Source organism: Hypanus sabinus, chromosome 4 (assembly GCF_030144855.1).
Source record: "Hypanus sabinus isolate sHypSab1 chromosome 4, sHypSab1.hap1, whole genome shotgun sequence".
NCBI classification, from domain to species: Eukaryota; Metazoa; Chordata; class Chondrichthyes; order Myliobatiformes; family Dasyatidae; genus Hypanus; species Hypanus sabinus.
In genome coordinates this window covers 75122393-75146870 of record NC_082709.1, presented here as the reverse complement: position 1 = coordinate 75146870, position 24478 = coordinate 75122393, and the positions used below count along the sequence as shown (strand labels likewise).

Below are 24478 nucleotides of genomic sequence, written 5' to 3'. Positions count from 1 at the left end.
ACTCAGTGAAATTCCCCCTCATCCTTCTGATCTCCATCAAGCACAGGCCAGGAGACATCAGGTGCTTGTCATATGTCCAGCCCTTCTTTCCATGGACCATTCTTGTGAACCTGCTCTGGACCCTCTCTGGGGACGGCACATTCTTCCTGAGATCCACGGCCCATTGCTCACAATGTTCCCAGCTGACCAAAACCTACCAAAGCATGGGAACCCCGACAGTCTGTCATATACCTATATTACCAATCTGCATATGAATGTCAAGGAGTAGACTGCAATGGAGGGATATGAATCATGTGCAGGTCGATAGACTTAGTTTAAATTGCCGTCACAGTCAGCACAGATATTGTGGGCCAAAGAGCCTGCTCCTGTGTGGTATTCAGCAGATTGGACGGTTCAGCAGTAAGGGAGATCAAAAGGGAGAGGACAAGTGTCCACGTCCAGCTGCAGGGAGTGACGAAGAGGACAAAAGGAATACCTCTGACATCTAAAACTTTGATAAACTTCCCGAGGTGCGTGGTGCAAGAGTATATTGTCTGGCTGCATCACAGCCTGGTATGGAAACATTAATATCCTTGAACAGAAAATCATACAAGAAATAGTGGATACAGCCCAGTCCATCATGGGTAAAGCCTGCCCCACCACTGAGCACATCTGAACACAGTTCATGATGGAGTAGCATCCATCATCAGGGACCCTTACCACTCAGGACATGCACTCTTCTCACTGCTGCCTTCATGAAGAAGGTGCAGGAGCCTCAATGCTCACACCACCAGGTTCAGAAGCAGCTACTACCCCTCAACCTCTTGAACCAATATGGATAACTTCATTCAACTTCACTTACCCCCATCACTGGACTGTTCCCATAACCTATGGACTCACTTCCAAGAATTCTTCATCCTATGTTCTCAATATTTAAAGACAGACAGACAGACTTTACTGATCCCAAGGGAAATTGGGTTTTGTTACAGTCACACCAACCAAGAATAGAGTAGAAATATAGCAATATAAAACCATAAATAATTAAATAATAAGTAAATTATTCCAAGTGGAAATAAGTCCTGGACCAGCCTATTGGCTCAGGGTGTCTGGCACTCCGAGGGAGGAGTTATAAAGTTTGATGGCAGGAATGACTTCCTATGACACTCAGTGTTACATCTCGGTGGAATGAGTCTCTGGCTGAATGTACTCCTGTGCCTAACCAGTACATTATGGAGTGGATGGGAGTCATTGTCCAAGATGGCATGCAACTTGGACAGCATCCTCTTTTCAGACACCACTGTCAGAGAGTCCAGTTCCACCCCCACAACATCACTGGCCTTACGAATGAGTTTGTTGATTCTGTTGGTGTCTGCTACCCTCAGCCTGCTGCCCCAGCACACAACAGCAAACATGATAGCACTGGCCACCACAGACTCGTAGAACATCCTCAGCATCGTCCGGCAGATGTCAAAGGACCTCAGTCTCCTCAGGAAGTAGAGACGGCTCTGACCCTTCTTGTAGACAGCCTCAGTGTTCTTTGACCAGTCCAGTTTATTGTCAATTCGTATCCCCAGGTATTTGTAATCCTCCGCCATGTCCACACTGACCCATTGGATGGAAACAGGGGTCACCGGTGCCTTAGCCCTCCTCAGGTCCACCACCAGCTCCTTAATCATTTTCACATTAAGCTGCAGATGATTCTGCTCACACCGTAGCCCTGTATTCAGCCTCATCTCCCTTGCTGATGCATAGTTTATTGTTTATTTATTTATTATTATTAATTATTTTACAACATAGAACATAGAAAATCTACAGCACAATACAGGCCCTTCGGCCTACAAAGTTATGCCGAACGTGTCCCTACCTTAGAAATTACAAGGCTTACCTATAGCCCTCTATTTTACTAAGCTCCATGTCTACAAGTCTCTTAAAAGACCCCATCATATCCACCTCCACCACCGTTGCTGGCAGCCCATTCCACGCACTCACCGCTCTCTGCGTAAAAAACTTACCCCTGACATCTCCTCTGTACTTACTCCCCAGCACCTTAAACCTGTGTCCTCCTGTGACAACCATTTCAGCCCTGGCGAAAAACCCTCTGACCATCCACATGATCAATGCCTCTCATCATCTTATACACCTCTATCAGGTCACCTCTCATCCTCCTTTGGTCCAAGGAGAAAAGGCAGAGTTCACTCAACCTAATCTCATAAGGCATGCTCCACAATCCAGGCAACATCCTTGTAAATCTCCTCTGCACCCTTTCTATGGCTTCCATATCCTCCCTGTAGTGAGGCGACCAGAACTGAGCACAGTACTCCAAGTGGGGTCTGACCAGGGTCCTACATAGCTGCAACATTACCTCTTGGCTCCTAAATTAAATTCTACGATTGATGAAGGCCAACATACCATATGCCTTTTTAAACCGCAGAGTTAACTGCACAGCTGCTTTGAGCATCCTATGCTCTCAGACCCCAAGATCCCTCTGATCCTCCACACTGCCAAGAGTATTACTATTAATACTATATTCTGCCATCATAATTGATGTACCAAAATGAACCACTTCACACTTATCTGGGTTGAACTCCATCTGCCACTTCTCAACCCAGTTTTGCACCCTATCAATGTCCCACTGTAACCTCTGACAGCCCTCCACACTATCCACAACATCCCCAACCTTTGTGTCATCAGCAAACTTACTAACCCATCCCTCCACTTCCTCATTCAAGCCATTTATAAAAATCACAAAGAGTAAGGGTCCCAGAACAGATCTCTGTGGCATTCCACTGGTGACTGACCTCTATTCAGAATATGACCCGTCTACAACCACTCTTTGCCTTCTGTGGGCAAGACAATTCTCGATCCACAAAGCAATGCCCCCTTGGATCCCATGCCTCCTTACTTTTTCAATATGCCTTGTATGGGGTACCTTATCAAATGCCTTGCTGAAATCCATATACACTACATCTACTGCTCTTCCTTCATCAATTTGTTTATTCACATCCTCAAAAAATTCAATTAGGCTAGTAAGGCACAACCTGCCCTTGACAAAGCCATGCTAACTACTCCTAATCATATCATACCTCTCCAAATGTACATAAATCCTGCATCTCAGGATCTTCTCCACCAACTTGCCAACCACTGAGGTAAGACTCACTGGTCTATAATTTCCTGGGCTCTCTCTACTCCCTTTCTTGAATAAAGGAACAACATCTGCAACTCTCCAATCCTCCAGAACCTCTCCCATCCCCATCGATGATGCAAAAATCATCACCGGGATGGAAGAAATCCTGGTGAACAATTTCCTCCCTCGCCTTCCACAGTAGCCTGGTCCTGTCTCATCTCGTCCGGTCCCGGCAACTTATCCAACTTGATGCTTTCCAAAACCTCCAGCACATCCTCTTTCTTAATATCTACGTGCTCAAGCTTTTCAGTCCACTGCAAGTCATCACTACTATCACCAAGATCCTCTTGCATAGTGAATACTGAAGTATTCATTAAGTACCTCTGCTATTTCCTCCAGTTTCATACACACTTTCTAACTGTCACACTTGTTAGGTCCTATTCTTTCACGTGTTATCCTCTTTCTCTTCACATACTTGTAGAATGCCTTGAGGTTTTTCTTAATTCTGCCTGCCAAGGCCTTCTCATGGTCCATTCTGGCTCTCCTAATTTCCTTCCTAAGCTCCTTCAAAGTAGCCTTATAATCTTCTAGATCTCTAACATTACCTAGCTCTCTGAACCTTTTGTAAGCTTTTTTCTTCTTCTTGACTAGATTTATTACAGCATTTGTACACCACGGTTCCTGTACCCTACCATCCTTTCCCTGTCTCATTGGAACATACCTATACAGAACTCTACACAAATGTACCCTGAATATTTGCCACATTTCTTCCATCCTCTTCCCTGAGAACATCTGTTTCCAATTTAAGCCTCCAATTTCCTGCCTGATAGCCTCATAATTCCCAATACTCCAATTAAATGCTTTTCTAACTTGTCTGTTCCTATCTCTCTCCAATGCTGTTGTGAAGGAGATAGAATTGTGATCACTATCTCCAAAATGCTCTCCCACTGAGAGATCTGACACCTGACCAGGTTCATTTCCCAATACCAGATCAAGTACAGCCTCTCCTCTTGTAGGCTTATCTACATATTGTGTCCTGAATACACCTAATAAACTCCACCCCATCTAAACCCCTTGCTCTAAGGAGGTGCCAATTGATATTTGGGAAATTAAAATCTCCCATCACGACAACCCTGTTATTATTACACCTTTCCAGGATCTGTTTCCCTATCTGCTCCTCTATGTTCCTGTTACTATTGGGCATCCTATAAAAAACAACCAGTAAATTTACTGATCCCTTCCTGTACCTAACCTCCAACCACAGAGACTCTGTAGACAACCCCTCCATAGTGTCCACCATTTCTGCAGCCGTGACACTATCTCTGATCAACAGTGCCATGTCCCACCTCTTTTGCTTCCCTCCCTTTCCTTTCCGAAACATCTAAAAGACGGCACTTGAAGTAACCAATCTTGTCCCTGAGCCATCCAAGTCTCTGAAATGGTTACAACATCATAGCTCCAAGTACTGATTCACACTCTCTCATCCGCTTTGTTCACAATACTCCTTGCATTAAAATAGACATATCTCAAGCCTTCGGTCTGAGAGCGTCCCTTCTCTATCACCTGTCTATCCTCCCAAACTGTGTATTTGCACAGTTTTCTGTCTTTTGCACATTAGTTGTACATTTGCTCTGTTGGGTGTGCTCTTTCGTTGATTCTATTAAGGCTCTTGGATCTACTGAGTATGCCCACAAGAAAATGAATCTCAGTGTCAAATGTGGTGATGTATATGAGCTTTGGTAATATAAACGCGTAGATTTACTTTGAACTTTGGTAGGACAAAGCCAGCATTGCCCTGGACGTGGGCTGTAAATAAGGTCAATGAACAGAGAAAGAGAAAAAGAGAGAACATATTGTTTCTGTGTTAAGGTTCAAAAGTTCAAAGGTTCAAAGGTTCATTTAGCGTCAGAAATGTGTACAATATACATCCTGAAATGTCAACAAAAACACAGGAGTGCCCCAAGAATGAACGACAATTAAATATTAGAACCCCAAAGCCCCTCCCCCAACTCCCCTCCCTCCCGCGTGTCAGAGACAGTGAGCAACAATCCCTCTCCCCCCACTGGCAAAAAAAGTTACTGCGTTCTATGGCTCCATTCAATTCAACTAGGCAAATTAATGGTTTGGCATGGATTAGATGGGCCAAAGGGCCTGTTTCTATGACTCTATTACATCCTGACTCATAAACAGCAATCCAAGAACAGTAAGAGAGGGAGAAGGCAGACAAAGAATGGAAGAATCGCAAATTGCAGGGCTGCAGGACATGCCTAGTAAATCATATGGCAGTGGAGAGTCAGCAGCTTTAAATTTCAGTGCATTAACATATCAGATTATATATCCTAGGTACAGCACATAGGCACAATCACAGAGAAAGCACGCTCACCTTTTTATTGCCAGCTTAACTAGGGCTTAGCATGTCACTGAACACTCTAGCAAGTTTATACATGTGTAAAGTTGGATGTGCCCTGACTGGCTGCAAATCCATTTCAAAGCAATCCAAAAACCTAAGAAGTTGCAGGGAATCCCTCCCCATCATTAGAGTTATCGATAGTCTATAGAAGATGGTGCTACTCCACAAAGTCGACATCCACCATCAAGGTTCCCCAGCATCCTGACCATGCCATCTTCTTCAAGATATCACCGACAAGGAGGCACCGAAGATATCTCCGACAAGGAGGCACCGAAGATATCTCCGACAAGGAGGCACCGAAGATATCTCCGACAAGGAGGCACCGAAGACATCTCCGACAAGGAGGCACCGAAGACATCTCCGACAAGGAGGCACCGAAGACATCTCCGACAAGGAGGCACCGAAGACATCTCCGACAAGGAGGTACAGAAGCTTGAACTCCCAGTTTCCACCACCAGGTTCAAGTAAGCTACTCCCCTCCAACCCATTTGGTTCTTGAAACAACCAGCACAGCCCAAGTCACTACAATTTAGCAGCACCATAACCACTTTGATCACTTTCCAGTAAAACGGGCTTTGTTTTATTTAATCTTTACAAGAAAGAAGGCAGTGTATAATTTATGTCTACCTTGTGTTTTTCTTCTAACATGATGCTATGTGCATATGAAGCTGCTACAAATACATGTTTCAATGCACCTGTGAATACATGTACTTGTGCATGTGACAAATAAATGTGGTTTTAATGGAGAAAGGAAGGCATCTCGGATGTTCCTGTGCTGCTGAACCCCACTGTTAGAGCAAATACAGAGAGAGAAGAATGCAAAAACCCAGAAGGATCGTTACAGGAACCCAGGTATGGCAAACCCAAATCAGAATCCTGAGAGAATTTGTGAGGTTGCGACGGTGGTTTGCTTCTGCCCCATCCCCCAGGTGGAGATAGTAAAGGGAAGTGTTCTAGATAAAGCGAGCACCCGAAGGTGAGAGCAGGTAAAAGGTGGCCAGGAGATGATCCTCACAAGTGCAGGAAACTGCAAAAATGCAGCTGTTCCTGTACCGGAGAGAGTGGGAGGAGGGACTGAAGGAAAGACCCTGCCACGTATTCCTGGAATGTGAAGGGTTGGCTTATTTGCCGGTCAAAAGCCTCTTCCACCATGTCGGTCATTGGTTGGTCAAAAGAACCCAGCAGCAATTTCCAATTGGTGCCTTGTAGGCCATGGCACCATTTTTCGGTTCCAGGTGCCTCAGGAATATAAGAATAGTACGTGCAAGAGACTCGGTTTCTTTCCTTTGTCTCCAGGGGACTTCTTCAGACCAGCGCTGAAGGACCATTGGGAAAGAGTGCTGCAGGCATAGATGAGCTCCCAGCATTTACTTATTTAAGTACTTATTTATTTAAATACTTATTACTTACTTAAGTACTTATTTAAGTACTCGTACTTACTTAAGTACTCGTTCATAGCATGCTTCAAGTAGCTTTATTACTTGAGGAGATTTAATAGAAAACCCATTGAGTTAAAAGGTTTACTGAATGTTCTAGTTTTGTGTAGCTTAGATGAGCACTTATTTAGCAGGATTCCGGGCTTGGTGTTTCACTGTTAGCTTATAAATAAATAGATAATGTGCTCACTCACAATCTGTGTCCCTGTTCCACTCACGGAATCTGAAAATCTGCCTCCACATTACAATCCCACAGACAGACTGGCAGAACTTGGGTCAGGATATGTTCCACAGTAACACTTTTGTTCTGGAGAAAGTGGATGGAGTTGAAGAAGTTGTTCAACGCGAAGACAAGTTGCTCGTGAAGGGGAACTGGTTCGGGCACTCCTGGTGTGGGATACAGTTGTGGTGAAGATAAATTGGCCAGGATCAGGGACTGGACAATGACAAAGTGATGGAGGGTAGGTCAGGCTTTGCATTTTGTGACTCTTGTATTCCTTTCCTGCATTCTCACACTCCAATTGCAATCTTTCCCACAGGTTTCATCAACTAAGGACCATGCACAGACAAGAGAAACACATAAAAAATACTCCTCGGCTTTTTTCTCCAGTCCTGCTGAAGGGTTTCAGCCCAAATGTCGACTCTTTTCCTAGATGCTGCCTGGCCTGCTGAGTTCCTCCAGCATTTTTTGTGTGTAACTAAGGACCATATTCTGTCTCCTATCAACCAGACCCTGCCACATTTAAAGCTCATTTGTTTAAAGCTCAACTTCAGGGCAACCCTGACCTCACCTTATCAGAGATTTTCCCTTTCTTCCATGCATCTTTCTCCCAGCTTCCCTGCAAATTAAATCTAACATGTTCTCTCTCCTTCCTGTAATGTTAACAGCATTCCCACAGGCACCGCCTCACCAGCATCTTCTGCTTTTTATCTCAGATTTCCAGCATCTGCAGTCTTTTTCAAACTGGAGGATCTGAGCTAGGCCAAGGTAAGGCTGAGGCAAGAGGCCTGTAGTTAGAGGTTTAGACCGGGTGAACAGGAAGGATTGGATTTCTCTTACCAGAGCTGCCAGAATTATCAGAGGCTGTGAAGGGTTTGAGAAAATGGTTGATGAGGTCAGGGGGTCACAGCCCGAGATGGTGTCAAAGGTAGAATCCTTCCCCAGAAGCATTACTATATACAAGGTTACAAGTAACACATAGGAAGTAACCTCATCGTCCCCAAAGGGCCAAATGGCTCCTTCCTGTACTGTAAATCTCTGAGAGTTTGTGCCTACAGCGTAACCTTGGTTTATGTCCGGAGCATTCCAAAGAGGATTAGGTTCCACTTGAAGTGACGTCAGCTCAGGGGGAGGGGTATTGCTGGGAAGAGTGAGTGATTCTATCATCAGACACTGAGCAAGACAGGCAGATGCATTTCTCCCCTGTACGTGAAAGAGTGAGCATGTGCTAACAGTGGGGGCACTCAGCCACACACCACACAAGTGCCAGTCGCTCTGTATGTCACATGAGAGGGGTGGTGTGTAGTAACCCGAGCTTATATAGCGCCAGCTGCCATCAGGGAAAAGTACCAAATGCTTCTGGCAAGGAGAATGAAAGCTAAGACCAAGACTGAGAGTGCATTCCTCCTCCCGCTGCCTCACGGAAAGCAGGAAGGGAACACTGTCGGCCCCTCAAGCAGAACGCCGCAGATATTCTGCCTGCCCAGTAAGATCACACTGCACTCACCCGACCAACCCAGTGTTGAACACGACCTCTCCTGCAGTCGAATGAGGGTAGCCAAAGGATATTCCTTCCATTTTTGTCCCATCATCAAGAATCAGTTGTGCTGTTTGTGCCTAAAAAGAGTTAAATATTTCAGTTACAACACACAAGGGACATTCATGTCACCATATACAACCCTGTGATTAATTTTCTTGCAGGCATTCACCATAAAGCAGAGAAATACAATAGAATCTATACCAAAGCAACTAATGTTCATATGAAGAAAAACTGGGCAAACAGAAAATAAATAATACTGAGAACATGAGTTGTAGAGACCTTGAAGGTGAGTCAATAGGTTGTAGAATCAGTTCAGTGTTGTGGTGAGTGAAGTAATCCACCCTGGCACAGGAGTCTAATGTCTGAACCTGAACGTGATGGTGTGGGACCCGAGGCTCCTCTACCTCATTCCCAATAGCAGCAGCAAGAAGAGAGCACAGCCTGGATGGTGCAGTCTTTGACGATGGATGCTGCTTTCTTGTGGCAGTGCCTCTTGTAGGCATGCTCAATGGTGGGGAGGGCTTTGCTAGTGATGGACTAGGCGGAGTTCACCGCTTATTCCATTCATGGGTATTGATGTTTCCATACCATGCCATGGTGAAACCAGTCAGGATACTCTCCACTACGTATCTATAGAAGTTTGTCAGTTTTAGATGACATGCCAAATCTGGCAGGAAAGAATACCATCTTAAATATAATTTCCTGCAGAGAGATGCCATTGGTAAATTGCCAACCTACATGAACCTCCAAGTACAACTTTGTTTCCTGGGTCTATACCAAATCACTGAATTGCAACACAACTTCAGAACTCCCATGCCAAAGATCAGAAAGCAACAAACATGGAGCCAAGATTTCCAAAATGAAGAACTGCACAGTGACCGTGCTCAAAAGTTGTTGGACTTAGACAGCAGGGGAAGGGGATAATCAGGATAATGCAACGTTTGACCATCCCAGTAACGACAAGAAAGTAACGTTCAGTAAGCTTTTGATAAGTTGCCACACAAAAAGGTGCACCAAATACTGTAAGTGCCCGTGGTGTTTGCAGATGTGTGTAACATGGATGAAAGACCGGTTATCACATGGAAGTCAGGGAGTCAGAATAAGCAGACACGCAAGAAACTGCAGATGCTAGAACCTGGAGTAAAAATAGACTTGGGGTAGATCCTGACTGGCCCCAGGGAATCATCTATGCTAACGTTTTTCAAAAGTCCCAGCACATCCCCTTTCTTAATAACTGTTAAGCTATTACTGTTCAAGCATATCAGGCTGTTTTATGCTATCCTCACAAATGTCAAGATCCCTCTCACTGGTGAATATTGAAGCAAGGAATTCATTAGGGACCTTCACTACCTCCTCTGACTCCAGATACATGTTTCCTCTTTTGTAACTTTTTGGTCCTACCCTCACTCTAGACATCCTCCTGTTCTTCATGTATGTGTAGAATGCCTTGGAGTTTTCCTTAATCCTAATCATCAAGGCCTTCCTATATCCCTTTCTAGCTCTCCTGTCCAAATTCAAGCTCCTTCCTGACAACCTTGTAACTCTCTAGAGCCCTGTCTAATCCTTGCTTCTTAAACCCTAAGTAAGCTTCTTTCTTCCTTTTGACTAGATGTTCCAAATCTCTTGACAACCATGGTTCCTTCACTCCACCATCATTTTCCTGCCTCAAATAGATGAGCCTATCCAGAATTCCCAGCAATTGCTCCCAAAACAACCTCTACATTTCTGCTAACTTCTTTGAGTAATCTGCTCACAATTTATACTCCCAGGTTCCAATGTAACAGCATCATAATTCACCCTCCCTCAAGGAGATAATTCCACATACCATCTTCTCCTATCCTTCTCCAAGGCTGTGGCAAAGGTCAAGGAGCAGTGGTCACTGCTCACCCACTGAGAGATCTGACTAATTTCATTGGTTCATTGACTAATACTAGATCCAGTACGGTCTCTCATCTTGTTGCCGTTTTCCCAGTCAAAACATCTATGCATTTAAGGTGAGAGGGGGTAAATTCAAAGGAGATGTGTGACACGTTCTTTTAAAAAAATCAGAGTGGTGGGTCCCTAGGATGGTAGTGGAGGTAAATAAGATAGAGACAGTTTAGAGTACAGGAATATGCAGAGAATGGAGGGATATGGACATTATGGAGGTATACAAATATTGTGTAGGCAGGAGGGATACGTTTGATTAGGGATGTACTGGTTAGTTTGGTTGGTTCAGCATAACATTGTTAGCCAAAAGAGCTAGTCCTGCATGATTCTGTTCTAGGTTTCATAAATGTTGTAAAAGGAGACAAGGCACGAGGCAGACCAGCCATATTCATATTGAGCAGCAGGTCAGACGAAATCAAGTGCGCTCTACCTGCTCCTATTTCCTATCTCCCAGTGATAAGATGCAGACTGACTACAACAATTAACAGCCAAATGTCAATTTCACAATGTATCAGAACTCACCATGAGATTTTACAATGCATTTTGATCAAAGTACTCATGACCCCCTTTAATCCCAGTTGCATTATCCAAATGCATTTTCAAAAACTGCTTTAGAACCACACCAATAGTAACCAAACTTAATTAGCGTGCAGTGTTATTAAATCTGATTCGGATTGTATTTGCAGTTTGCACATCCTGGGGAAAACAGACAAAGGCAAAGTCAAAGCCTTGATAAACACAAGTACATGTATGCACAGGTCCAAGGAAACCTGCAGTAGTATCATAGGCACATAGAATGATACAAACTGCAGTCACAAGAACACAAGTTAAACATAAATTATACACGATGTTACCATTAGAAAAGCTTAAAAAGTCTTATTTTAGTACAAAGTGTTCATAGTGTAGCTAAACTGTAATGATTAGGATTTTACTGGCTGTTTCAAGAATTGAATGGTTGAAGTAAAGTAGGGGTTCTTGAGCCTGGTGGTGTGGGACTTCAGGCTTCTGTATCTCCTGCCTGATAGTTCAAAGTTTAAAGTAAATTATCAAAGTACATATGCATTATGTTACTATATCCTGACATTCATTTTCTTACAGGCAATTACAGGAAAAAGGAAATGCAATAGAATACAGTTGGTCCTCCTTATCCGCGGGTTCCGAATGCACGGATTCAACCAACTGCAGATCGGGAAAACCCGGAAGTTCTCTCATGTACAGACCATTTTTCTTTTCATTATTCCCTAAACAATACAGTATAACAACTATTTACATAGTATTAGGTACTATAAGTAATCTAGAGATGACTTAAAGTACAGTGAGTCTTTAAGTCGGATTTGTATGTAAGTCGGAACAGGTACATCCAGTATTATTTAGCGTCAGTTAGTCAAACGTTTGTCTTAGTATATAGTATATATTTTACCTTTCTATGCATATAAAACACTTAAGAAACATATGTATTTCAATAATTAAACCACTGCGTTGCTTAGTAATAATTGTAGCTTTCACCAGAGCAGGGCCTTTCACATGCTCCATTATTCTCACTTTATCCTTTAAAATTGTTCTGATCATTGACCAACTGCAGCCTAACGCTTCCCCAATGACCGATGACGTTTCACTTCTTTCCAATCACTTTATTATTTCCACTTCATTTTCAATCGTGATCGTTTTCCGTCAATGGAACAGAAACACTGCGGATTCAGCAGCAACCCCGGATCTTAAAGTCCACCCGCACTAAGACAGGCTAAATAAGGTCCGGAGCTCCCCTGGGTCCTAAAGTCCACGCGCACTGAGACAAGTTAAATAAGGAACTTGAGCATCCATGTTTTTTGGTATCTGCAGGGGGGCCCCGGAACCAATCCCCCGCGGATAAGGAGGGCCAACTGCATGATGAAAAAGTATACATAAACAGACAAAGGCTGATAGACAACCAATGTGCAAAGGAAGACAAACTGCACATAAAAATAACCAATTTAGTTATAAGTCAATGGTGACATTCCTGTCACCATATACAACCCTGTGATTAATTTTCTTGCAGGCATTCACCATAAAGCAGAGAAATACAATAGAATCTATACCAAAGCAACTAATGTTCATATGAAGAAAAACTCAGCAAACAGAAAATAAATAATACTGAGAACATGAGTTGTAGAGACCTTGAAGGTGAGTCGATAATCTTGACTACTGTATTATTGTATTACTAAATTGAAGGTTACAATCAGATCAGCCTTGATTTTACTAAATAACAGAGTAGGGTCAGGACATCCCTTCCTGCTCCAAAAAGTAATGGCTGCAGCCCAGACCATTACAGGAAAAGCCCTCTCCACTATTGACATTTACAAGGAACACTTCCACAAGAAAACAGCATCCATCATCAAGGACCCTCACCATCCAGGCCATTCTTTCTTCTCACTGCTGCCATCAGAAAGAAAGTACAGGTGCCTTAAGTCCCACATCACTAAATTCAGGAACAACCATACAGTCCTGACCAGCATTGGTGACTTCACTCACACCAACTCTGAGCTGATTCCACAACCTATGGACTCACTTTCAAGGACACTACAGTTCATGTTCTCAGTGTTGTTTATTTAGTTATTTGTTTATTTATTTATTTATTATTTTCCTTTTTTGTATTTTCAATTTGTCTTCTTTTGCACATCAGTTTTTTGTCAGTCTGTGTGTAGTTTTTTATTGATTCTATTTCTTATTGTATTGTGAATGCTTGCAAGCAAATGAGTCTCATGAGTCAGCAAATGATGACATATACTGTATGTAATTTCATAATAAATTTACTTTAAATTTACAACTTTATTCTGTCAGAATACAAGACAAATATAAGGAGTTGCTCCTCCACCCTGATCTTGGCACATGGACCGACATGTCGGAATGGGAATGGGAATTAAAATGTTTGGTCAGCAGGAAGTCCGTTAGTGGTGGATGGAGCAGAGGTGCTGAACGAAGTGGTCCCCCAATTTACTTCGGGTCCCAGCAATTCACAGGGAACAGCATCGGAAGCACCAGACACAATAGACAAACCCTGCAGATTCACAATCAAAGTATTAACTCAGCTGGAAGGACTGTTTGGGATGAGAGAGGCAGAAAAACACAAGAGATTCTGCAAATGCTGGAAATCTAGAACAACCAACTAAAAATGCTGTGGGAACTCAGCAGATCAGGCAGCATCTATGAAGAGGAATAAAAAGTCAATGTTTCTTGCAGAGACTCTTCATGGGTGAGACAGACAGACACGAAGACATAAGTCCAAGAACTAGTTCTCATCGGGGGATCAGAGGTGGCGAGGGTTAGCAACTTTAAAATTCTCAGTTTTACTATTTTATGGGCCCAGCACATAAGTGCCACTACAAAGAAAGCACTACAGTGCCTCTACTTTCTTAGAAGTTTGTGTAGTTTCAGCATGTCATCTAAAACTTTGACAAATTTTTATAGATGTGCAATGGAGAGTACATTGACTGGTTGCATCACCACCTGGTTATGAAAACACCAATGTCCTTAAAAAGAAAATCCTACAAAAAGTAGTGGATTTGTCCCAGTCCATCAAGGGTAAAGCCTTCCCCACCATACAGCACGTCCACACAGAGTGCTATTGCAGGAAAGCAGCATCCATCATCAAGGACTCCCACCATCTAGGCCATGCTCCCTTCTCACTGCCACCATCAAGGAGGCGGTACAGGGGCCTCAGAACACACACCACCAGGTTCAGGAACAGTTATTACCCCTCAACCATCAGGCTCTTGAAGCAGAGTGGATAGCTTCACTCAACTTCACTTGCGCCAACACTGAGCTGTTCCCGTAGCCTATGGACTCTCTTTCAAGGATTCGTCGTCTCATTTTCTTGCTATCTACTGCTTATTTATTATTATTATTATACGCTTTTTGTATTTGGACAGTTTGTGTCTTCTCCACATTGATTGTTTGTCAATCTCGTGTACAGTATTCCATTAATTCTATTATGCTTCATTGCATTTACCATGAATGTCTGTAAAAAAAAAATAAACTTCAGGCTTGTATATGGTGACCAATATGGCCGTACTTTGAACTTCTGAGTTTTAAATTCCCACAAATGTTTGACCGTGTCAGAGTCATAAGGTTAGAGCACAAGGTATTGGAGCAGAATTGGGCCATTTGGCCCATCAAGTCTGCTCTACCATTTCATCATGGCTGATCCATTTCCTTCTCAACCCCATTTCAAGTCTCCTCCCTGTATCCCTTCATGCCGTGACCAATCATGAATCTATCAACTTGGCCTCCGCAGCCACCTATAGCAATTCACCACTCTCTGGGTAAATAAATTCCTCCTCATCTCCATTCTAAATGGACATCCTACCATTCTGAGGCCGTGTCTTCTGGTCTTAGACTCTGCCACCATAGGAAACATCCTCTCCACATACACTCTATCAAGGCCTTTCAACGGATTTCAATGAGATCCTACCCTTCTTCTGAATTCCAGTGAGTACAGGGCCAGAGCCATCAAATGCTCCTCATATGATAAGCCCTTCAACCCCAGAATCAATTTTGTGAATCTCCTCTGAAACCTCTCAAATGTCAGCATATCTTTTCTTAGATAAGGAGCCCAAAACTGTTCACGATACTCCAAGTGGGGTCCGACCAATGCCTTGTAAGGCCTCAACATTACTTCCTTGCTTTTATATTCTAGTCCTCTCAAAATGAATGCTAACATTGCATTTGCCTTCCTCACCGCTGATTCAACATGCAAATAAACCTTCAGGGAATCCTGCACGAAGACTCCCAAGTCCCTTCGCACCTCAGATTTTTGAATGTTCTCTCCATTTAGAAAATAGTCTATAATACACTTCGGCTCAACATGCCTATGCCAAATTAAGTGAGCTAGTCCCACCTGCCTGCCTTTGTCATATAGCCCTCTAAACCTCTCCTATCCATATGGCTTTCAATTGTTGCTTATGTGCCTGCCTCAATTGCTGTTTCCAGCAACTCATTCCAAATATACATGAAGCTGCAAAACACCCTCTTGTTTTCAGCAACATTTGATGCAAACTGAGTAATATTTGCAAAAAATTATGGCCTTTCTTCCTGTATATACCCCCCCCCCCAATTATCTGATATACCTCTATCAGGACACCCGTCAATCTCCTGCCTTCCAAGGAATAAAGTCAAACATAACTTTTCTTTGTAACTTGGGCCCCAGGACAAGTAAAACAGCCTGGTAAATCTTCCGAGATTTTCTAGATCATGCACATTATCTAGTTTAAAATCTTTAGCATAATTCCTATAACAGGGTGACTAAAATGTACACAATTGTCCAAGTGAAGCCTCAACAACATGTAACTGAAAAATAACTTCCCAACTCCTATAATCAATGCCCTGGCTGATGATGTGCCAAATGCCTGCTTCACCACCAGAGATGCTGCTTCCAGCAAACTTTGCTCTTGCACTTCTGGGTCCTTCTGTTCCTTAATTCCCCAGGGCCCAACTATTCACTGTACAAGTCCTACCTTGGTTTGAACTGTCAAAATGCAAAACCTTACATGCATTCAGTGGTCAATTCATTAGTTACAGCTGCTTGTTAATGCAAATATCTAAATCAGCCAATCATGTGGCAGCAACTCAATGTATAAAAGCATGCAGACATGGTCAAGAATTTCAGTTGCTGTTTAGACCAAACAGCAGACTAAGAAAGAAATGTGACCTCATGGAATCATAATTGGTACCAGAGTGATTTGAGTATCTCAGAAGGTGGTGAACTCCTATGACATTCACACACAGTGGTCTCTAAAGTTTACAAATAATTGTGTGAAAAACAATAAAACTCCAGTGAGTGGAAGTTCTGTGGGCAAAAATGCCTTGTTAGTGAGAGGTCAGCATAGTATATCCAGACTGGTTCAAGTTAGCAGGAAGGTCACAGGGACACAAATAACTATGCATTATGACAGTGGTGTGCAGAAGAGCATCTCTGAATGCACACAATGTCAAAGCTTGAAGCTAACGGGTTACAGCAGCAGAAATCACAAACAATTGGCCACTTCATTAGTTACAGGAGGTACCTCATAGCAGCCACTGAGTATATATCTGGATACCAGTCCTCAGCCCACATACCTAGCTAATCAAAACTGCCCTGGAATTTTTCATAACCTTCTATACAATATGCAACACAAGCCATTTCAGTATCATGCTCTACCCTCCTCTGAATGTTTCAATTCATTTCCCACACTCAGCTATGTCTGTCTGCTCACCATCACGAATTCAGTTACAGGGTTACTTCTTCCAAATTAAAATGTATTAATTGTCTCATTCAGGTAGTCCTCTGTAATAACTCAACTTTGGGTTTTAAAAAGGAACATTCTTTAGAGTGACATCTATATGCTTCCCCCATATAATCACTATTAAAAAATTGCTTTATCAAAGAATCATCTAGGCACGATGAAATAAGACAACTTCAACTTTGTTACAAGGCTTGGGTGGTTTTGATAATAAAAGAGGAACTGTACCAAATCTACAAGCTAAGGGGCACCAGACAGCAGCTTCTTTGAGCTTATCTGCAAAAACAGCTTAATTTCTTCCCTTTAATGTTTCTTTTTTCCTTTCCAAGGTGGATGGGTTTCTGTCGGGAGTCCGTGATCCACAACTGCTCTCAAACTGGACACAATGGAGGCTACGATAGAACAAAGGACCCTACAGAAAACCCTGGCCGATCTGGACAATGTTCCTCACGCCCTGCTCCAAAGGCCACTATGTAAGGTCATTCTTACCCTCAACCGTTGGGCTCTATAATGAATCAACCTATAGACGGGGAAGTGATGACCCCCTCCTGTTAAACTGTTCGTGGCAACTTATTTTTTTACTCTTTCTAATATTTATATCAGTACACTTGTAATGTTACTGCGACACTGTGATTTCCTTTGGAATCAATAAAGTATCTATCTATCTATCTACCTAAACTCCAGTTTTCTTCCAGTGATGGTTCCAGTCTGGTGCTCACCAGTTAGCTATTGTTCAATATCCCAAGGATGCGGCCTGGAAGACACGTGTGCTTTTGTGGTGAGGTCCTGTGGCCCTGTGGATGGGCTGATTCCATGCCGGTGTCATCGACCAAGGCGTCACGGGAGAAACGGAACATAGCAAGCAGTGGGTCAGCTGTCAAAGGCCTCTGTACTCAGGTAATCGCACTCAATCTTTCTCTCACTTGTGGGGCCGGTTCTTAAATTGGAGAATTCAGAATAAAGGCGACACGGCAGACTTTAACATCATAATCAGCAAGTTGTTTTGTTTGGTTGGTCTCCCCTCTCACCCTGGGATGGGTGATACCTCACTGTCCCTTTTTAGGGAGGGAGAGATGGAGAGAGGGAGAGACAGGGAAGGGGAGGGGAGGGGGAGGGGGCCCGCGGCATGTCAAATTGTTGGGTGAACAATGAGTTTTTGTTGCACTGCAGATCATGGTCTCTCATTGGGGGCTTGCTTGATGGGCATTGATGCTTTCTGCTGAAATAAGTTGGGGGGCGGAGGGGTATTTCTTTGATGCTGCTTGTGTGTAGGACGGGGGGGGAAGAGGGGGCTTTGAGGTTCTCCTGTTTTGCTGCCATTCATTCTTCAGGGTTCACTCTTCTGTTTTTCATGGATGTCTGCGGAGAATAAGAATTTCAGGTCGTATACTGTATACAATCTCTAATATTAAATGGAACCATTAAACCATTGTGGCCAGCTTCTTTGTGATTGTTCGTGATATTGTCTAACTACTTTCTAGTTACTGCAGTAAGATAAGATATCTTGGCTGCGAGGGTAAGTCCAAGTAGCGTTCAGTACATTGATCTTCAAATATTCTTACAGTTTGGCACTCTGACAGGAAAAAGGACTTTAAGAATTTGAAGCCTGAAGGACGCGAGCCCCATCAAAGACATTAATAGTCAATGCACAAGCTAACATTTTTAATCATATACTCAAATCAATTCATGCCAACACTAAATGAATTAAAATACCTGACAATTCTAACTCGAATGCTTCCCTCTACCAGGATATGTGTTTTTTTGAGAAAAGGAACCAAAATCCTGTAATTTCTTTCCTCCACACATTTTCCTTTGTAAGTTTGAGTAGGTCACTGAAGTTTTTGTTATCAGGTGACATTGTCACAACCTTACTTTAGTTATTCTATGTTTATTCATGTTATCTCAACTGCAGTGTGTTCAGTCATTTCTCCTTCAAGTTCAACGAAATCCACAAGATTACTTTGCGCACATGAGCTACCTCCTTGACCCCTGAAATAGCAAAGCCAGGACACAATCTTACACATTTGTCATTCCATGTTTCAACAGACTGTAAACACTAAATGGCAGTCTTTCAGGTTCTCAGTTGCTTTTTCACCTGCCCCAGAATAATAAAAAACAGCAACAATCATGCCCATTGCCACACGAGAATGTGGAGTTAAGAGATTTTATTCCCATTGCCATGAAACTGTGATTGCATCTGAGGGTATGAGGGTCCTCAGAAGTTTGTAAAGATTCAACATTACATCTAAAACTTAGGCAAACTTCTATAGATGTGTGGTGGAGGGCTGCATCACAGGCTGGTATGGAAACACCAATGCCTTTGAATGGAAAACCCAACAAAAATTAGTGGATATGGCCCAGTCCGTCAAGAGTAAAGCCCTCCCCACCATTGAGCACATCCACATAGAACACTTCAAGCTCCATATATATACTGATATTGATCTGTTGCCTATGCATGCACATTATTCTCATCTCTCTCTCTCTCTCACTGTAATGCAAATACACCAGTTAAAGCTAACTCCTGTGTGCATGCTTTTATCTAATTGATTTGTAGTTGTGCACAACAAGCTGGCAACAAGTACGAACCTGGATATCAGTAAATATCATGAACTGCATTGACAGTTAAGGCATGATTACAGGACAAAACAGCGAGAGTTAAACAGGACAGAGAAGGCTGTCATGGACGCTAACAAAGGCGTGTGTGCAGCATAGTAACAGAGAAAGGTGCACCGAATTGAAAGTGAAAATAACATGGCTTCAGTCAGAAAAGTTGACGAATTTGATAGGTCTAATGAAGGCTGGGAGCCATATATCAAGAGGGTTGAACTGCACTGTTATATGAACAACATGGAGGAGCAAGAGAAAGTGCCTGCACTTCTTAAATGGGCCGAGGGACGTACAGTCTCTTACACACCATAGTAACCCCTGCAAAGTCAGCAAGCAAGATGTTCAATGAAATTGTTACAACTTTACAAAATCACTTAGTCCTAAACTGCTGGTAATAGATGAGAGATTTAGATTTTACAAAAGGAACCCTCAAAAGATGAAGACATTTTTGAATACATTGCAGAAATACGCAAACTTTCTCAGTACCGTGACTTTAGTGATGGACTTTCTGATGCATTATGGGACAGGTTTGTGTATGGCATGTAAACTCAAAGCACTCAAAAGCGCTACTATCTGAAAGAGACTTAACCTTAGAATGAGCATAGACTATTGCAATATCATTAGGGACTGCAGCAAAAGATGCAGAAGAACCACAGAAAAGGAGGTTAGAATGTGAAATGCACAAATGTCCCTGAATGGTGCAAAAAGCCAAAAATGTCATTTATGTGGCAAAATATCCTCTGATGGAAATGACTGTTGTTCAAAGAAAAAGTCTGAGAAAGTGTCACAGTCAAGGTCATATAGAGAGAGTGCGCAAGACAGACAAAAAGCATAACCAAGTGAAAAGTCTCAAAAACAAAAATAAGCAAATGCATAAAGTTATCAAATATAAAACAGAATCAGACAACACAGAGACAGACAAAGGTGAACTGTCATGCCTAGAATTACATAGTATGACTGAAGGAGATAACAAAATCATCTGGATCACAACAAACGAGTCTGGTGTAAAACAGAAAATGGAGCTGGGTACAGGGTCGGCTTTGTCCATAACTCCAGACGCTGACTACACAGACTGTTTTCTAAGATACCCTTAGAGAAGATCTCAGTGATGCTAAAACTTTCACAAATGAAAAAGTGACTCCCAAAGGCAAACTGAAAGTAAATGTGACATATGGGGGCCGAACACAACAGTTTGAGCTTTATGTTTCAAAAAGTGGTGGGCTAGCACTTCACAGGAGTGAATGGTTAAGAAAAATCTAGCCAAACTGGCACTCAATCAAAGCTTCTAGAGTTACATCAACAGGCAACTGCAGCCCAAATGGGAGCACTAACTAGAGACTGGCACAGCTACTTGATGATAATGAGAAGGTGATTGAGAAGAAGTTTGGTCAACTCAAAGGCATGAAGGCCAGGATTGAACCGGATGAAACAGCAACACCAAGGTTCCATAAAGCACTTCCAGTGCCTTACGCACCCTGTCCTAAAGTGGATGCTGAACTTGAGAACTTGGAGGCATCTGGATTTCTCTCCAAGGTTGAGTGGAGGGATTGGGCTATGCCCATTGTCCTGGTGATCAAGAACGGGAAGGCCAGAGCTATTCACATATTTGGGGATTTCAAGGTGAGCATCAACCAGGTGCTGAGTAATGTGCAGTATCTGCTGCCACAAATAGAAGATATTTTTGCATCTTTGGCAAGCGGGATTTTTCAAAGATTGACTTGTTACAGGCCTATATGCAACTTGAGATTGGGAGGTCAGGCAGGAAATTCCTCACAATCAACACTCATAAGGGACTGTTCCAGTATACTTGTCTCATCTTTGGCATCGCATCAGCTCCAGCAATTTGGCAAAGAGCAATGGACCAAGTGCTCCAAGGTATCCCAGGAACACAGCGTTACCTTGATGACATCATTGTAACTGGCTAAAATGATGATAAGCACCTCCAGAATCTTGGTAAAGTGCTTACCAGGCTGAGTGAGTATGGTCTGTGCACAAAGAGAGAAATGTGGGTTTTTCAAGAATGAGATCTCATTGTGGATATGTCATATACAAGCAGGGCTTACATAAGTCACAAGAGAAGATTGAAGCAATGCTACAAACACCCAAACTGGAAAATGTGTCACAACTCAGGTCATAATTGGGCCTTGTAAACTATTACCACCAGTTTCTCAGTGGGTAGGGGGGGGGTGCAGAAAGGATGTTTCCAATAGTGGGAGAGTCTAGGACAAGAGAGAACAACCTCAGGATACAAGGTCCTCCCTTTAGAACAGAGATGAGGAGGAATTCATTATCCAGAGGGCCATAACTCTGTGGAATTTGATGACACAGATGGCTGTGGAAGCCTAGTCATTGGGTATATTTGAGCAGAGATTGACAGATTCTTCATTAGTAAAGTCGCCAAAGGTTGTGGGGAGAAGGCAGGAGAATGGGGTTGAATTAGATAATACATCAGCCACGATGGAATGGTGAAGCAGACTTGATAGGTTGAATGGCCTAATTGTGCTCCTATATTATGGTTTTAAGTTTTTATTAATTTATTCACATAATGTAGCTATTGCCAGCATTTATTTTCTATTCATGATTGATCCCCAAACAGAGAATGTAGTTAAAATCCAAATGACTTCAATGCTGGGTCTGAGAACAGGGAAGGATAGTAAATGTCATTCTGTGGGACAATAGAGGTCAAGATGATTTTTTTTGCCACCAGAGTAATAACCATACAACAATTACAGCATGGAAACAGGCCATCTCGGCCCTTCTAGTCCGTGATATTTGTGCAGTTATGAGGTACATTACCAAGCCATAAAAAGTTGTCAAGCAGCATTGATCGAGTCACAGTTTCAGGGTCCTGATGAAGGGTCTCAGCCCAAAACATCTCCATTGACGCTGCCTGACCTGCTGAGCTCCCCCTGCATTGTGTGTGTGTTACTGTGGATTTCCAGCATCTGCAGAATTTCTTGTGTTTACATTACAATTCTTGTTTTTAGAGACATTGAAAAAAAGAGCAAAAAGGAAGTCCTTTCAGTCCAATTCTACATTCAGTTTTGGTCACCCTGCTACAATAAGTTGCAAAGGGTGCAGAGGAGAATTCTATTTTTGACAGGATTTGAGAGACTGAGTTATGAAAAGAGGTAGAATAGATTGGGACTGTATTCATTGGATGTAGGAGACTAAGAGGTGACATTTAGAGGTGTACAAAATCATGAGGAGTAATAAATAGAAAGGTTAGTGCACATAGCTTTTTTCCCAGGGTTGGGGAATCAAGAGCTAGAGGGTATGGGTTTATGATGAGACAAAAGAGACGAGAGATTTAATAGGAACATAAGGGATAACTTTTTCACTCGGGGTGGCCAATATATGGAATGAGGTTAGGATAGGAAGGTTTGGAAGGATATGGGCCAAATATGAGCTAATGGGATTAGTTTAGATGGGAAAGTTGGTCAGCAAGGACCAGTTCGTCTGAAGACCCTGGTCCACAGATTATGACTCTATGGTAACCATCAGCCACCCATTTCCACCAATCCTACATTAACCCCTTTGTTTTATTCTGCCAACATTCTCAACAACTCCCTCAGAAAGCAAGTTCCATATACTCTCTCATTTTAGTTTCACAGCTGCTGTGGTAGAATGAAAGTTCCCTTCTCTGCATTAATAGTGTATGTATCTGACCCTGAGTCCTGGACACCCTTCCATAGGAAATATACCAGTAAGCTGGAAAGTATGCAGAGGAGACTGATGAGAATGTTGCCAGGACTCGAGGAACTGAGTTACGTAAAGGGGTTGAGCAAGTTGGGGCTCCTTTCATTGGAGCTTAGGAGAATGAAGAGTCAAAAGTCTGTTTCTATGCTGTGTGACATGTCCACATCAGGTTCTACACATCCATTTCAGCTTCCTTCATCAGAAAAAATTCTACTCACCCAACTTTTTCAGTTCTTGACCTGTAGTGTGTCCCCAAAATTTTGTTTCCATTTTCTTCTTTCATCAATTCAATCAGTACCCCATTCACAGATATCCTCCCCTAGTCTCCACAAATTGTCCATTTCACTCTATCAGACTTCCATTGCCCCCAAGACACAGAAACAAGCCACGCAGCCAAGTTCATGCTAGTTTACAATGCATTCAAATTCCTCCATTCTACTCTAACTCACCAGAATAAAATGCCTTCTTATCCATTTTTCCCCATGTAGATTATCTACCATCCCCTGAAGTCGATCCAAACTATCCTCTTCAACCATTCCTTTTGCTAATCCATTCCAGGTGTATCCATGTTCTGGAAAAAGTTTCCATCAGAACATGCTATTAGGTCAATTAGCCATGATATTTTATTTATGAACCCTCCCTCACCTTATGTTCATTAGACCATAAGACATAGGAGCAGAATTAGGCCAGTTGGCCTGTCGAGAACATTGCACCATTTCACCATGGCTGATGTATTATCCCTCCCAATCCCATTTTCCTGCCTTCTCCCCATAACCTTTGGCACCCTTACTAATCAGGAACCTATCATCTCCCAATGATTTGGCCTCCACAGCTGTTCGAGGCAACAAATTCCACTGATTTATCACCCTCTGACTAAAGTAATTTCTCCACATCTCTGTTCTACATGGACATCCTTCAATCCTGAAGTCATGCCCTCTTGTCCTAGACTTCCCTACCAGGGGAAATAACCTTGCCAGATCTAATCTGTTCAGACCTTTTAACATTCAGAATGTTTCTATGAGATCCCCCTCATTCTCCTGAACTCCAGAGAATACAGCCCAAGAGCTGCCAGACGTTCCTCATATGGTAACCCTTTCATTCCTGGAGTTATTCTCGTGAATCTTCTCTGAACCCTCTCCAATGTCAATACACTGTATACCCTTTCTAAAATAAGGAGCCAAAAACTGCACACAATACTCCAAGTGTGGTCTCAAGAGTTCCTTATAGAGCCTCGACATCACATCTTCTCTTATATTCTGTACCTCTAGAAATGAATGCCA

At 42.7% G+C, this 24478-nt stretch overlaps 1 protein-coding gene across 1 annotated transcript in view; it reads right to left on the bottom strand.

The window, feature by feature from the left end:
• The window catches only part of cps1 (carbamoyl-phosphate synthase 1, mitochondrial), a 171062-nt gene that overhangs the window by 132857 nt on the left and 13727 nt on the right, over positions 1–24478 (bottom strand). The window contains exon 2 of the mRNA XM_059967443.1: positions 8677–8786. Coding sequence (XP_059823426.1) covers positions 8677–8786 — 110 coding nt within the window. The remainder of the gene's footprint in view (positions 1–8676; positions 8787–24478) is intronic.